The sequence below is a fragment of the Phocoena phocoena genome, chromosome 7 (assembly GCF_963924675.1).
Source record: "Phocoena phocoena chromosome 7, mPhoPho1.1, whole genome shotgun sequence".
NCBI lineage: Eukaryota > Metazoa > Chordata > Mammalia > Artiodactyla > Phocoenidae > Phocoena > Phocoena phocoena.
The window spans coordinates 23,380,411-23,397,407 of NC_089225.1; the positions used below are offsets into that span (position 1 = coordinate 23,380,411).

The 16,997-nt window shown below is 39.4% G+C and overlaps 1 protein-coding gene across 1 annotated transcript in view; it reads left to right on the forward strand.

The window, feature by feature from the left end:
• THSD7B (thrombospondin type 1 domain containing 7B) overlaps positions 1-15,136 on the forward strand; it is a 760,956-nt gene extending 745,820 nt beyond the window's left edge. Inside the window, exons 24-27 of the mRNA XM_065880761.1 lie at positions 376-458; positions 2,981-3,173; positions 6,680-6,767; positions 15,055-15,136. Of these exons, the coding sequence (XP_065736833.1) occupies positions 376-458; positions 2,981-3,173; positions 6,680-6,767; positions 15,055-15,136 (446 nt within the window). The remainder of the gene's footprint in view (positions 1-375; positions 459-2,980; positions 3,174-6,679; positions 6,768-15,054) is intronic.
• The last annotated feature ends 1,861 nt before the right edge of the window (positions 15,137-16,997 follow it).

Here is a 16,997-nt window from a genome sequence, read left to right on the forward strand (position 1 = left end):
AAAAAAAAATATGTAGAAAGATCTTCGCGCATATATATTTTCTGCTCCTGAACTTCACTTGAGATTTCATTAATTCTTTTACTGATCCTGACACGCACAGGCTTTGCCCTCAAGCATGGCCATATGATGGAATCACACTGCCAATGCACAGGTATAAAATCTCTACGGTAAACAGCTTCCCTACTGTAGCAGAGTTTCCCATCTCAAACAGCCCTTCCTGGAGTACTGTAATCAATCATATCAAACTGGGCCACACTGTCAGCAAACAGATTTTTTAAGGATAATACTGTTACAAGGTAGCCAGTGCCAGAGAGGAAAAGAAATGAGTATTCATCGTAGAAAAATCTGTAAATGACGGTGGGATTTCCTTTGTAGGAGGCTGTTCCCCTCAGGCACGCCCTGCTGCTATCCGGCAGTGTAACCCGGCCTGCAGAAAACCTTTCTCCTACTGTACACAGGTGAGTCATGTGCTGGAGGCTTGGACGAGTATGGTAATCGCTGTGTTCTATGTATGCTGTCTGATGTTTTCCAGTCTCCTGCAGCCCAAGTAGCAATTCCATGGGCCCACGATACCACAGAGAGGCATTTGCAGGAGTATCACAGCTATTCAGAATTTCTTTCCAGGGCATGTGTTCAAGAAAGCAGCCTTTTTTTCTCTAAATCCACCTACAGCCGACCCTGTCTTTCAGATATCTCATCTATGTTAGCTCCGTTTATCCTCTATTTATCAACGTGTTCTCAGTTGATTTATTTCCTCCTTCTTAGCCTTTTATATACCTAAACTATTTTGAAAGATATTAAAAAGGGCATGTTCATATTTGCTAAATATTATGTATTAAAATTGATTACACTATGATTACTGTACTGTGTCTAAATTTTAGTTGATTTTACATAAGTTGAATATGTGGTTATGGGTAATAATTATATGTGTGTGTGTGTGTGTGTGTATACATTTTTTTAAAGCAGAAAATCTTCTTCCCCTTTCTCTGCCTTAATTCCCGTCAACCACTGCTCAGGAATTAATGCAAAATGTGCCACGTATTCTCAACAGTGGCACTCATTGTGTGCGGTGCGCATAGAAGAAAGGTGTGCCCTGTCTTTCAAAGAAACGAGTTTCTTCTTATAGTGTGTTCTTTCCAAAAATGATTTGGTTAAAAATGATTCAGATGCTCCATCCTGTTAATATGGCTCTTCTACTTCAAGTTAGGTTAATTCTTTACCACAGAAAAGCGAGTGAGTGATTAAGCTTCCAGTTTGGAAAAAAAAAGAGATCAGCAGCAACTTCATGGGCTAAGGCTGTTGCTAAGTAGAAGGTGTGGCTTTCCCCCAACTCTCTGGATACCCTCTTTAATAAAACATAAATTACCATTTCCCTCGAAACTTTGGTTACAACTTTTCACTCAAACTAAATAGAGATGCATCTTGAAAAGATGGCTTTCATAGCCGAGCATATACCAATTTTTCGTAATTAGTTCTCCCCATTGAACCCTGAATAATGTCTTCAATTAAAACCGCTGGAAATACTATAATAATTGGCATTATTATACGAGTGCTACCTAAACTGTAGGCATTTATTAATTATATGCTTTTCTGACTTTTGCTTTAAAAATAAATATGTATGTATGGATGGATGGCTGTGTTGGGTCTTCGTTGCTGCACACGGGCTTTCTCTAGTTGTGGTGCGTGGGATTCTCATTACGTTGGCTTCTCTGGTTGCGGAGCACGGGCTCTAGGCGCGTGGGCGTCAGTAGTTGCAGTGCGTGGGCTCAGTACTTGTGGCACACCGGCTTAGTTGCTCCGCTGCATGTGGGATCTTCCTGGACCAGGGCTCGAACCCGTGTCCCCTGCATTGGCAGGTGGATTCTTAACCACTGCGCCACCAGGGAAGTCTCTTGTACTTTTTGTGGAAGATTGTGGTACCCTATTTTTAGTTTTAGTATCTGTTGCTTCTCAAAATCATGTGTTCAAGAGTTGATGACCTAAGTAAATCTGGCTGATGCATAAGGACTGATGTGAGTGGCTATTAAGGCTGTTCAGAAAATTCCAGATATAGTTTTATGTGAGGAGCCCTAATAGCAGAGTTATAGAGATTCATAATCGTATGCTTATTTTCTATTCTTTTCTATTGCTTTTATGTTTGCTGAAGGAAGGAAGAGCAGTTATTTTCAGTTTCACTTCCAGAGACAGATAGAAATCCTCGTCCGTTATATTTTATCATAATCAGTTTCTTGGAGAGGTTTATTGTACATGAAAATTACCAAGAATCCACAAATATGAAGGTCATCTTGTCATGACGCCAACTAGGAATGTGATGATGTGATGTGACACTCGGATTACTACAAGATATCAATATCTCTATCTATCTCTCTCTCTCTCCTCCCTCTCTTGGACGTGTGCCTTTGGTGAAGTCTTTTTTTCTCCACAGTCTTGGGCTGTCTCCTCTGAGTGAAGAACTAAGCCTTTGAGTGGAGAGGCAGTTCAGACTAGTTAGTGATCAATGGCAGAAAATGAAAGAGGCAGAAATAGACCTCAAAGAGCATAAAGCTCAAAGAAGATACGTACATAATTCCTGTTGCTTTGCTTCTCAGTGTCAAGGGCAGGTTGGAGTGAGTGGGCAGGAATCTGAAACAGCTGGGGGAAGAGTTGAGGCTAATTTTTAATTAGACGCTTTAAACATCTCTGTAAGAGAGAAAAGGTTGTAGTTAATGCCCACTATTGACAAAGAATTGCGGTTTCATATTTGGAAGGTATAAGAATTATAAACCACTAGAAAGAACTGATGATTTATTTAACGGTTGACTTTGGAATTCAAAAAGATGAACTATTTATTGAATTTTCACCTCTTTGGCAAGTCTGGTGCTGGAAAACCCTAAATTGCCATGACATACCATGCAAATGTTAAGTGCCTCCAGCAGTTAAAGCGTTCTTGTTTCATCTACACAACTCACTGTGTAACCGTCAACATTTTTTTCTGCTATAGGGTGGAGTGTGCGGCTGTGAGAAGGGCTATACAGAGATCATGAGGTCCAATGGTTTCCTGGATTACTGCATGAAAGTACCTGGCTCAGAGGACAAAAAAGCTGATGTGAAAAATCTTGCTGGGAAAAACAGACCTGTGAATTCAAAAATACGTGATATTTTTAAAGGATGGTCTCTTCAACCCCTTGATCCAGGTACATATCGGTTATGAGTCAGAAACGTAAATTCTCTCATGGGGGATTGGGGTTCAGATTGTGACCACTGCTCATGATGGAAAGAACGGAGGGAAGAAGGAAAAGAGGAGAGAAGGAAAAAAGCAACATGGTCTAGTTCAAGGTTTCTCAAATTTGAGCGTTGTGTGGTGTAAAATGTTCTCATGGGGTGGTTGAAGATAAGTCTGTCAATCCCAGTTTAAGAGACACTGACTTAAGGAACCAAAATATTAATCTTTTTTTTTTTTTTTGTGGTACGCGGGCCTCTCACTGTTGTGGCCCCTCCCGCTGCGGAGCGCAGGCTCCGGACGCGCAGGCTCAGAGGCCATGGCTCACGGGCCCAGCCGCTCCGCGGCATGTGGGATGTTCCCGGACCGGGGCACAAACCCGTGTCCCCTGCATCGGCAGGCGGACTCTCACCCACTGTGCCACCAGGGAAGCCCCAAAATATTAATCTTTAAGAATATTTGAATTGTAAATTATCTCTGCCAAAGACTTTATTTTTATAACTGTGAATTTGTGTATATAATTGAAATTAAAAGCAAAAATTGGAATAGATTCTCAGGAACATGCAGGTAGGTACCTAGGGAAATGTCCAGGGACCCTATCTGGTTTGAGAAACACCAGTGAAATAGTAAAGAGCATCCATTTCCGAGGCCAACAGACCTTAACGGGCATCATAGCTCAGAAGGTCCTGATTTTGCGACTGACTGTAGTTTCCTCACCCCTCCGGAACTGTTTCCTCATCTACGAATCAATCTAGAGGCACCTGCCCTGCACGACTGTCATGACTATTAGCACATTGTCAGGCCTGCAGGACTCAAAAATTAGTGGGTATTCGGGACAAGAATGAACATGTTTTAGATGCCTTCTGTGTACCCTGTGGTTCCATGCTGGCTGTGGTGCATGACTCATTACGTTCTTGCACCTGATGAGATGCCGTTATCCCCATTTTAGTGATTAGGATGCTGAAACTGGCAAACTAATTTGACCAAGGACCCATCACCCGTAAGTGACGGGAAGGTTTGAAAGGCAGGCCAATAAGATCTCTACAAAGCACTGGTCTCTACTTCCCACTCTGTGAAGTGGGCAGAAAATGAAAGCAAAATTCTCTGTGCCTACTGTACGTACCTCTTCTAGAAAACAAAATGCCGTGAATGACTGAGGGAACGGAGCATTGAGAGGGAAGAGACCCAGAAATCTCAGCCACAATATACCTTGGGAACTTTCCTCCCAGACCCTAGGCGGTGGCCATACCAAAGTGCCTCAATGACATGCTTAAATGAAGCAAAACCAGAGCCCGGGCACAAAGGACCCTACATCTAGAGGAAGAAACAAGATGTACCCTCCTTAACTAACTTTTAAGGATGGCCACAATATCTTACTCAAGCTTTGATTCCTGTGGATGTCGGGGCATATGCCATAGGTATTCAAAAACATCTTATTCATTTTGTGACGTTGAGTGATTTAGCTAATTTATAGCAATAGACTTAAATTTGAGGGAAGCGTGATATGAAATGTAGCTAGGTTCACCCACTGCTCGTAGACCCTATTTCAGGAAGAGAATTAGGGTGAAGTTCCAGGGAGATGAGTGTTCAAATCCACACTTGAGGTCCTTAACCTTGGGAGGTCTCACTAAAGCATCAGTAGCACGTATGTGAGTATATGTGTATGTGCGTGTGTGTATATATACAGATACAAAGACACATACACACACATATATGTATATTCATATATACACTATTGTATACATATGTATGTATGTGTGTAAGTATATATGTAAAATATATATTTAGTCTGGGGAGGTTAGTAACTTTCATTAGGTTCTCATGATGAGATTGTAAACTTGAGCAGCCTCTCAGGAGGGCAATTGGGCAAAAATCTATCATACATTTTGGCCTAAAATTTTCCTCCTAGGAATTCATCGTACAAATATACACACGTATACTAAGAGAAGTATGTAAATGATATTCATTATATGATTGCTTATTACATAGCGAGTGGAAATAACCTAAATGTCTATAAGTAGAATAACAGAAAAACAAAAATAGATACAACTGCAATATGTCTCACAGAGGTATTAAAAAGAATGAGACAGACCTGTCTTTATGAACTAGCATGGAAATATTTCCAATATATATTGTGACGTAGAAAAGAGTACCAAAGTGAGTGATACGCACCATTTGTGTCTTTTTTAAAAAGTGCAGGTATTCTGTTTGTACTCATTTGTTTGCATGTGCAGAGAAAACTGTAAGATGGTTCGCAAGCAAACTGGTTACAGTGGTAGTGGCTGTGTAGGGCGCTCAGAGAGGGTGGCAGGAAGACTGGCTTTTCACTACATTATCTTTTTTTAATAGTTTGAACGTTGATCCTATCCATTATGCTGTCATAAAAAGCTATATTGATTCTTCTTAAGTAACATGGCTTAAAGGTCATGGACCACATACCTCTGTACTAGGGATTGAAAAACACTGTATCTTCCAATACTTCAGCTCTATGAGGTTAAGGGGTAGTAAGATGACAGATGCAGTCTCACTCAGGAAAGACTTTTTTTTCTTACTGCAAATGTAAAAAATTCAGAATAGGGAATTTCATCATTAGTGTTTCTAAGAGATGAGAATCAAAGCTTTGTTAAAAGTTGTATGACCATAGAAATATATCATTACTACATTGAAACCTCCTTCTAAAACCTGACTGAGGCTTGAAAGTGTCTTGTAAGCAAAAATTGTAATAGGTAGTCATAATACAATGGAAAATAATTGTGATTTTCCTCCAAACAAGTGTTGTTTACAACAGATTTTGATTGTTTTTCATCTCACGAAAGTCTTTAGCATAAGATTTTGCTATGTTCTTTGGACCCACAGTTAATTACATTCATGTAGTATAATGAACCTTTGGTGTGTATATCTTTCAGAAAGGAACATAGGTCCTTTGAGATGCTAAGGCATTGCTACTGTCAGTGCAATTCTAAGTTTAGTTAACTGTGCGCTCATGTAAAACAGAGCAAAAACCATGAGATTTCCAGAAACAGCTCAAATTTATACACACACATGCACACCATACATACAGTCAGGGTATACCTCACACAGTAAAAGTCACAAAATAGATCAGACTGTTTGGTTCTATTTTTTTAACTCCAGCAGATAACAAGTCCAAAATAATATATACTTGTACACATATGTCTTGTAGTACTTTTGTATTAGAAGTATATACAAATGAAAATAAATTCAAAATATCCTGCCAGTTGTTAGATTTTATGAAGTACTGGTTTCTGGTCTTTGTTTGGCATTGTGAAAAAATGACAGACTATCTCACATTTTATATTTTCACCTTTTTCTTGACATTTGATAGCTGTCACATGTGGGTATTTCCACCTATGCTTCTGAGTTACGCAAATCTCAGAATTCAGCTGAGAAATAAATAATACAGTAATTTAGATAAGAAATAAAGCTTTTGTTGATAAGTTTGTTATTTTCTATTTTAAACAGATGGCCGAGTGAAAATCTGGGTTTATGGCGTTTCAGGTGGTGGTTTTCTTATCGTGATTTTCCTCGTATTTACTTCCTACTTTGTTTGGTAAGTACTAACTAGTCAAAAGTTAATATTCCATATTTTCAGGGGTGGCATGTTATACTAAAAGAAAACTTAAGATCATTGGCCATTATAACAGGACCCTTGAACTCACAAATAATCATCAACAGTAGAATTGGTGAATAGTTGAAATGGGAAATCATTATCTTTATTGTCCTCGTTTGAAATAACATTCTTTTATTTGGTTTTCAAATACTATCAGAAGGTATAAGAGGCACGTCATTAGTCAGGGCTTTCCCATGTTAGAATTTTGACTTAGATCAGTACTTTTTAGCTTTGATGGCACACTGGCATTTCCTGGCACCTCTTGGGGACTGATATTTGAATCCTAGTCCCAGAGATTTTTTTTTTTTTAATTTTGCTTATTGAAGTATAGTTGACTTACAATGTTGTGTTAATTTTGCTGTACAGAAGCAATTCAGTTACACATACATATATTCTTTTTTATATTCTTTTCCATTATGGTTTATCACAGGATATTGAATGTAGTTCTCTGTGCTATACAGTAGGACCTTGTTGTTTAGCCATTTTGTATATAAAAGCTCACATCTGCTCACCCCAACGTCCCACTCCATCCCTCCCCCAACCCCCTCCCCCTTGGCAACCACAAGGCTGTTCTATATGTCCATGAGTCTGTTTCTGTTTCATAGATAGGTTAATTTGCGTCATATTTTAATAAGAGATAGCATATGGTATTTGTCTTTCTCTTTCTGACTTACTTCACTTAGTATGATAATCTCTAGGTCCATCTATGTTACTGCAAATGGCATTATTTCATTCTCTTTTGTGACTGAGTAGTAAGTAGTCCACTGTATATATGTACCACATCTTCTTTATCCATTCCTCTGTCGATGGACACTTAGGTTGTTTCCCTGTCTTGGCTACTATGCATAGTGCTGCTGTGAACATAGGGGTGAATGTATCTTTTTGAATTCGAATTTGTCTGGATGTATGCCCAGGAGTGGGATTGCTGTATTATATGGTAATTCTCTTTTTAGTTTTCTGAGAAAGAGTTTCCCATACTGTTTTCCATAGTGGCTGCACCAACTTACATTCCCACCAACAGTGTGAGAGGGCTCCCTTTTCCCCACACTCTCTCCAACATTTGTTATTTGTAGAGTTTTTAATGATGGCAATCCTGACTGGTGTGAGGTAGTACCTCATTGTAGTTTCGATTTGCATTTCTCTCATAATTAGCAATGTTGAGCATCTTTTCATGTGCCTATTGGCCATCTGTACATCTTTAGAGAAATGTCTATTTAGGTCTTCTGCCCATTTTTTGAATGGGTTGTTTTTTTGTTGTTGAGCTGTATGAGCTATTTGTATATTTTGGAAATTAAGCCCTTGTTGCTTGCATCATTTGCAAATATTTTCTCCCATTCCATAGGTTGTCTTTTCCTTTCGTTTATGGTTTCCTTTGCTGTGCAAAAGCTTGTAAGTTCGATTAGATCCCACGTGTTTATTTTTGTTTTTATTTCTATTGCACTGGGAGGCTGTCCTAAGAAAACATTGGTACGATTTATGTCAGAGAATGTTTTACCTATGCTCCCTTCCAGGAGTTTTATGGTGTCATGTCTTATGTATAAGTCTTTTTTGTGTATGGTGAGAGAGCATGTTCTAACTAACTTCATTGATTTATATGCAGCTGTCCAACTTTCCCAACGCCACTTGCTGAAGAGACTGTCTTTTTGCTATTGTATATTCTTGCCTCCTTTGTTGAAGATTAATTGACCGTAGGTGTATGGGTTTATTTCTGGGCTCTCTATTCTGTTCCATTGATCCATATGTCTGTTTAATTACTGTAGCTTTGTAGTATTGTCTGAAGTCTGGGAGGGTTATGCCTCCTGCTTTGTTCCTTTTCTTCAGGATTACTTTGGCAATTCTGGGTCTTCTATGGTTGCATATGAATTTTAGGATTATTCTAGTTCTGTGAAAAATGTCATGGGTAATTTGAAAGGGATCACATTAAATCTGTATATTGCTTTAGGCAGTATGGCCATTTTAACAATGTTAATTCTTCCCACCCAAGAGCATGGGATATCTTTCCATTTCTTTAAATCATCTTCCACTTCCTTTTTTAATATTTTATAGTTCTCAGCATATAAGTCTTTCACCTCCTTGATCAGGTTTATGCCTAAGTATTTTATTTTGGGAGTGTGATTTTAAAAGGTATTGTATTCTTACATTCCCTTTCTGATATTTCTAGCCCCAGGGAATCTGATTTAAGCATCCAAACAACCTGACCACATGAAGGAATAATTAAAAGTGCCCCAGGCAAGGCTGAGAACCATCACTCTAGCTAGTTCTTAAATTTTCTTCTCAAAATGACCAATTTTGACCAGTTGGTTCAAACAACCTATTAGTACATTTTGAATAGTAGAGCCAGCTGTTTTATCTACATTGACCAGCCATGAGAGAAAACTTAACTGACTGTCCATTCCAGGAACCCCAATTTGTAAGTGACTAGTTCCTCAAAATATGTTACTCTCAGAAAATGATGATTAGCTTATCGTATAGAATATATTTTATTTGATGAGCTGGTCTTGAAACCAGACAGAAGTAAATACATTTGAATGTTTTCAAGTGTGTTGAGAATATTTTATTAGCTTCCTAAGAAGAATTTTCAAAGGATTTTAATTTTCATGAGATCAAAGTGTTCCTTTTTTTCTCTAAATCAAGATATTTATATTCATCATCTGTCTCAAACTATTTCCTTGAGAATTTTCACCCAAGTTTTAATTGCAACTCACATCCAGTCTTTGTATTTCTAGCTTGTACTTCCAAGGTTACACAGGTTTTTAAATCTTTGCTCTTGGTCAGTGAAGGTTAGTGAAGAAAATTAAGTGACTTTCATTGATTGAAATTGAATTTCTAGAAGTTGGATTTCTATCCAACTAATATTTCCACAGTGTTGTAGTAAAAAGGAACACCTTCAGTTAGTCGTTTACCCTAAAATCAAATGATTCGACCAATTATGTTTGAATTGGTAAGTTTTGTGAGTATTGTCTAGGTCCTGTCTTAATGAACAAATGTGAAGTGGAAAGCCCTATATGAGGTTGAGAGTGATAGGAAGCATTCACCACTAAAAAAGATTAGAAGGAGGAAAACGTCTTAAATTGAGACACTGCTCTCAAAGCAATGGCCCAATACAGTGTAAGATAATCAGCTAGTCTATTAGTCTGTGAAAGCTTGGATGTGTTCTACTTCATAGCCACATCCCCAATTCCAGATTCTATGGTTCCTTCTTCCCTAGAATATCTAAAAGATTAAAAATTAAAATTTAGTCATAAATTTCACCCTTTTACATTTCTCCATTTCCTTCAACTTAAAATTGTGTTACCCTTAATCCATTCCTTCAACAATAAATACTTATTGCGGCCCTTTCTGTATAACTCTAGGTGCTGGGGATTAATTAGGTGCCTCACTGAATTCTGATGACAAACATAATTTTCTGGAAAATTTTTATTATAAAAGATCAATGGAATTGCCCTTTACTTTTTTGTGGCCAAATTATATAAATATTTATGTACAGTATTTCTCATACCTATTTTTTTCATCCTCAATGCCCAGCCTTAATAATCCCCTGTTGGAAGTAGCACAGTTACTTCCATATTTGGATTCTTTACAAATGCTGCCTTCAGCAGTCTGTAGCCAGATGAATCTTCCTAAAACTTAGCCAAGTGATCAGACCCTTTCCTCCTCAGACAGACACCCATTGACAGCAAAATGAAAGTCATGTTCCGGCTGCCTTACCAGTCAATTAAAGTCTTCCACTATTTGAGCCCAAACAAACAACTCTTTCAACTTCATTTTCTACTGTTTCCCTATACCCTGGTGTGTTGATAGGCCTATTTATTTATTTAGCTGTGCCGGCTCTTACTTGTGGCATGTGGGATTTTTTAGTTGCTGCACGTAGGATCAAGCTCCCTGACCAGGGATCACACCCGGGCCGCCAGGAAAAAAAAATCGAATATTCATACATCAAAGTGCTTTGCATAGATTGCCTTATTCAGTCTTCATAATAATCCAATGAGGCGTTGCTAATATCACCTTCATTTTAAAGGGGAGTAAGTAATCCTCAGCAAAGTTGAATAACTTACATAAGGACATCAGCCTGGTGAAATCAACTCCAGGTTTGTCTTAACCCCCAAATGTACACTCTTTCCACTGGACTTTCAGTCTCTTTCCCTCGAGTAATCCTAAAAACTCTTTAGACTCGAGGTAGTGTCTACACCTTTCACATTTTTTAGGGGCTCTTCATTTCCCAAGTAAGCTACAGCCCTATTGATATCAAAACAGTTACTGTTATATAGGAGCTACCTAAAGAATCCAAATAGGTATTTTCACACCATCTATTTCTATTAAATAGCTTGCAGAAGAGTTAGAGGATGACAGTTTTGGAGATTTTATATTTTCTCCCCCAAAATAAAAAGCTTAGGACAAGAGAGCGCCTCTAATAAATATGCCAGTTGTTAGGTGTACACTTTAGATGAAGGCAATTTATGATAACACTTGGACATGTTTGTGAGAAAAATCGTCTTCTCGAGGACTGCTTCGTGCAGATATGACCGTTTGCCATTAGCATTTGGAGTTTTTGAAATAATATTACTGATGCCCGGCTCCCCTGGCAATAAAGACTCATGAGGTAATTTAGTGGGGACGACCACTGGGTGAGCTTGTAGGTAATCTAGACATAGTGCCTGGAAATTACTCAGAGAACTGCAGCTATTCTACCTTGCTCAGCACAACGCAGGAAAGGGGCTCTCAAATGTGAAAGTCTGAAGGTGGTGTCGCCACTTCCGAGGCGCGGCCCTCCTGAGTAGCTGCCTGTGAATGTCTTCTGGTCTGGGGATGGGTCCTTGTGGCTTGACTTCAAGAGTGTTGAGAAGTGCCAGCACTTGCCTGCCCGTTTACAATGAGCTCACTTTTCTGGCTTAATGGGTTTATCCTTTGCTAAAACGCAAATGGTCATGGAAGAGGTGACTTTAAAACGTGTCCATCAATGATCTCTTACAGCCGGGGTTGCATACTGGTTTTCTCCCTTGGGCCAACTCTGAAAGTGATGGTGGCTGTCAAGAGTGCTCCGTTAGGAAGAGTTATGAGGCTGTTCCTGGGCTCAGCAGTAAACAATAATGTGATGGATGGGAGACGTCCACCACGGGTACAGGATGCCTAGGGGTGGCGGCGGCCCATGGGCCAGGCATTGGTGGCTCCCGATTTAGTAGGAGTGAGGTGGTCACACCTTCCCCAATACCAGAGTTGAGGAGAGAAAGTGACTTACAAAATGGTCCCTAAATGAGCTGCCTAATAAAGGAAAGGGAACAGGGACTTTGAAGGACAAGTCTCCTATTTGCTGCCTGTGCAGAGGGCAGCCTCCCACTCAGCTCTTCCTCTTAGGGCTCTTTTTAACCAGCCAGGAAGCTTTGTAAAGCCACAGCTCCCCAGCAAAGTCACCATCTTATCCAGTGGTTGCTAACTTTTAAACTCTCTAAAAGTTCTCGGATCTCGCACATTCATCGACGTGACTTTAGTATCTGTCTATTGAGAGCTTACACGGTATGAAAAGATGCATATGAAATGAAGCCTTCATCACAACCATCCCAACACACACCACGAGCCAGAAAAATCCAAGACCTAGATACTGGGAACCCCCTTTCTCTTTTTTTTTTTTTTTTTCCTAGAGGTGAACACAATGTTCATAATAATTCCATACCTGGAAGCTGCTATAAAAATCTGTCTCATATTTGAGCAGAAAAATCTGTCTCATATTTGAGCAGAATTTTCCAGGCACAGTCCTAGAGGCTGGCCAACTTTATTATTGTTTCTTTTTATGGAATTCTTAGTTTACGATGTTGTATTAGTTTCAAGTGTACAGCAAAGTGATTCAGTTATACACACACATCAGTTCTTTTTCAGATTCTTTTCCATTATAGGCTATTACAAGATGCCGAGGAGAGTTACCTGTGCTATGCAGTAGGTCCTGGTTGTTTACCTAGTTCATATAGAGTAGTGTGTATATATTAATCCCAAACTCCTAATTTATCTCTCATCCCCCCCATCCACTTTGGGAACCAAATATTATTGTCTCTGTAAAGATCCAGCCATCTCTATCCCTCCTCCCCACGCCCCAGGACTCAGCTCTCCCATTTCTCTGTCAAACAAACAGCCCTTAGCAAATGCCAAATAGAACAAAATAATGCCATTTGCAGCAAACGGATGGACCTAGAGATTGTCTGATTTACTTCACTCAGTATGACAGAGAAAGGCAAATATCATGATATTGCTTATATGTGGAATCTAAAAAATGGTACAAATGAACTTATTTACAAAACAGAAATAGAGTCACAAATGTAGAAAACAAGCTTATGGCTACCAGGGGGGAAAGAGAGGAGGATAAATTGGGAGATTGGGATTGGCATAGACACACTACTATATATAAAATAGATAACTGAGCAGGAGCCTGGGCCTGGCAATATGACTAGAGACACTGGAATATATATTTAATATAGGTAAAGTTGAATGTTATTCAGATAATTACAGCAACTGCTCTTGAGAAGCGGAACAGACCTGGGAAACGGGAAATCATAGGTCGAGGACGCCTCTGCAGAGAATTTAAAGCATATTTCTTCCCCCCTCTGCTGCGAGGCAGGTGTTTGTTTGCCTGCAGCCAGCACTCAGCAAGTCAGACACTGAGCACCTGCTACACGCTGGGTGCCGGGCAGGGACACAGTACGATCTCTGGTTCCTTGTAGCTGTAATTTACCTCCTAAGCATCTATGAATCGCTTCAAACATCAAAATTTCTCCTGAATTAGAACCTGAGTATTTTAACCTAGGAGATTCTCCCTACAACCATGTTATCAAACATCTTTTTCTTTTGTGGTAAAATTCACATATCAAACGATTCTCTAATTTAACCATTAAGTGAAAGATGCCAGACCCCAAAGGCCACACATATAGTATGGTTCCATATGAAATATCGAGAATAGGCAAATTTACAGAGGCAGAAAGTTGATATGTGGTTGCCAGGGACAGAGTAGGAGAACGGAGAGAGACTGCTTAGTGGGACCAGTTTCCCTTTAGGGTGATGGTTATACAACACTCTAATGCAGTGTTCGAAATGCCAGCCAGTTGTACACACTGAAATGTTTGTTTTTCATTTACATTCACTCGAAGTATAAAAATTAATACATACAGACAAAAAAGTTGTTTCCACCAAGTGCCTAATTAATGAATTGGATAGAGGGAGGATGCACTGAAGGGTGAAAGGCATTTGTGCTGTGTGTTTTAGATGCATTTACATTCCAGGCTGTGCCACTCACTCAGTGACTTGAGGGAAGGTAAATAACTTCTCTAGTCCTTCTCTGTCAAGTAGCAGTAATCCTAATGCCTTCCTCTCAGTGCTGTCCTGGGATTTATTGAGATACCTTCTGTAAATCCTCAGCACAGGGCTTGGCACTTGATGGCTCCCCTGCTGCTGAGGACAACCCGAAGAGAGCTGAGCTCCGAAGTCACAGCAAAGCCAAGGCACTGAGGAGGGAAGGGAGACAGAACGGTGGGAGGTGGGGCACTGTGTGGGAGAATTCAAACTATAAATACTCCTCAACTGAGATTCACACATACTGAGAATCAAAGGGCATAATGCAGCATGTTTCACCCAGATCTGGGGCATCGCTGTGTGATTTGGGAATGTAACTCAATCAAGTTCAGCTTCTCTCTCTGTGAGAAGGAATGGCAGCCCTCCCTGATCTGGCAAAGTGGTTGACCTCAAGGAGAACAGAGACCAGGGGAGAATAGCTTTGCCTGGTGCAGAACCAGTGAACTTTTCCTGACTGACAGGCTCTGGTGACTTGGCAGCTAGATGTCAGGATTCAGGCCAGAGCAGAAGCGTGTTTACTTGAAAACAAGAGCAGAGTAAGGCACGGGAGTCTGGCTGTTCTAGCTACTTATGATGTTAAACATCTGTGCTGTGGAGGTCGTAGTAGTTCAGGAATTAGCAACAGATGTTCGCATTACTGCCTATAAACAAAGGAAAGTAGCCTTTACCAAATTCATTGTTTCTGCTAAACCATTTTGAAAAAAAAAAAAAAAACCAAAGGCTTCTCCTGGTTTAAGGGTCAGAGTACACCAATATTCCAAAAAGGAACCCACCAGTCCAGAGAAATCAATCTTTTGCCTAACCACTTGAATTTCTGAACCTCACAATTGTGTCTGGCACGTGAAACAGAGCTCTGTGAACTTTCTTTATCTCAGGAATTCTTTTCCCTTTACAGCAAGAAGCCAAAACCACATCAAAGCACACCTCCCCAACAGAAGCCTCTGACCTTAGCCTACGACGGAGACTTAGACATGTAACCTGAAAAAGAAATCCAAATGTAGACATCAACTGCCTTAACTGCTTTCTCTTTTGTAGCTCTCAGAATTCTCAGTTTTTTGAGGAATCTCATGATGCGTTAATACGAGGCAGGATACAAATATTGTGAAAGTAATATTGACTCAACTTCATTTGGACACGGAGTCAAGGAATATTTTGTCTGCCATTTTGCTTTCAAGTTGTTTGTGGGTGTGTTTAATTCTTTGATTTCCCCAAGGGACCGGAAAACCCTTCTCCTCCTGCTTGGAAATGGGAAGAAGAAAACATGATGGAATTCCCACAGACTCGAGTATAAACTTTATCCTTAGCAGCATGATGACAATCCAGAGGAAAGTCCAACCGAGGCATTTACTGTAAATGATGAGTCGCCTGACACTGCATTGTTATGCACTATGTTAGTGCAAATCCTTATTCTTCCCATACTTCAACACTGAGTTTTCTAGAGCTTACATCAGTTCAAAGACTTTCAAATTGGATTGCTTATTTTCATGAACATAGAGAGAATGGGTTACCATTTCAGAAATTCTCTGAGTTTTTACCTTTACAAATTGTATTTTGTTTTGTAGCCAGGGGGATGATGGTACTTCATGGGTTGCATCTATTGAAAACAAATGGAATGTGTGTAATTGCTGGACTAGATGAAAGCTAGGTGGTTTTGAATGAAATGTGTATTGAATGTTTGTGAGGGTGTACAAATGAAGTAATAGGTGGTTATATTGGAGAAAGAGGTAAATTAATTATTTCATCACTAAAACTGTGTATTTGAACAAAAAAACTTAGTCGTGTAGATACAGCATTAACCATACACAGTTGTAATTCAGTTTAATGATGAAAAACGCCGCTTTTGTAATTTCAATTTTCTTATTGAATATTTATAAATTCTTTTTCTGAATTTAATTATCTGACCTCATTTAATATATATCGAACGCTGATCCTGTTTGTAGCAAGTCTTGCTTTTATAAGGTTTCAAAATCTAAAACAACACATGAAAAAGCCGAAACCATTTTATGAAGATCGATGTTTGTAACTGTAGATGTTGGAAAGTAAGACGGTGCCATCTTGTGGTATTGACTTGTATTTATAGCAAATAAAGTGCTCAAGAGACTGAAATGTTAACTGTTGCAGACTTCTTACTCCCTACTGAAGAGCCCATGCTTTGAGGAAAACAGCTTTAATAACAGATTCCCAGTGTCACTGTTTTAGAGGTTGACAGCTGAAATCACTGACAGAGAAAAAGGACTCTTACCCCACATTCTCAGCACTAATGGTTATGCTATAGAATGGAGCCAAGCATGATTACACAGAGTAGCTTTGAAGGAATATTTAAAGCTTAGCTAACATTAGAACAGACCGCTGTAATAATAATGCAAACACTGACACGTAAATGAACTGAGAGGCCCGAGAAAATGGAACTGTTTGTTAGAAATGTGATACGATGAGCAAGATAGAGGATGTTTTTATTTATACTAGGACTTTTGATAACCATTTTAACACTAACTGATTTTCTTCAATGGCACCATGGTTTTAAATGAAAAAAGTACATGAAAAGAGAATAGCTTATGTCAATACTGTGGTTGAGGAAACAGCTCCTAGAATTGTCCTTTCATTAGTTCACTTTAGCTAAAGCTTCAGTAGTCTTCATGGTAGTTCAAGAGATCCTGCTTCAGAGATCGAATCCTAGCTGTGCCCTTTACTGCCTGTATGAGCCTATGCAAGGATGACAAATTGTCTCTGCCTCAGTTGTTTGACTCACAAAGTGAGATAATGAAATCATTTTCCTCCTAAGGTAGACGTTAACAATAAATGTAAAAGGGGGTTCTGGTTCAAGATGGCGACACAGAA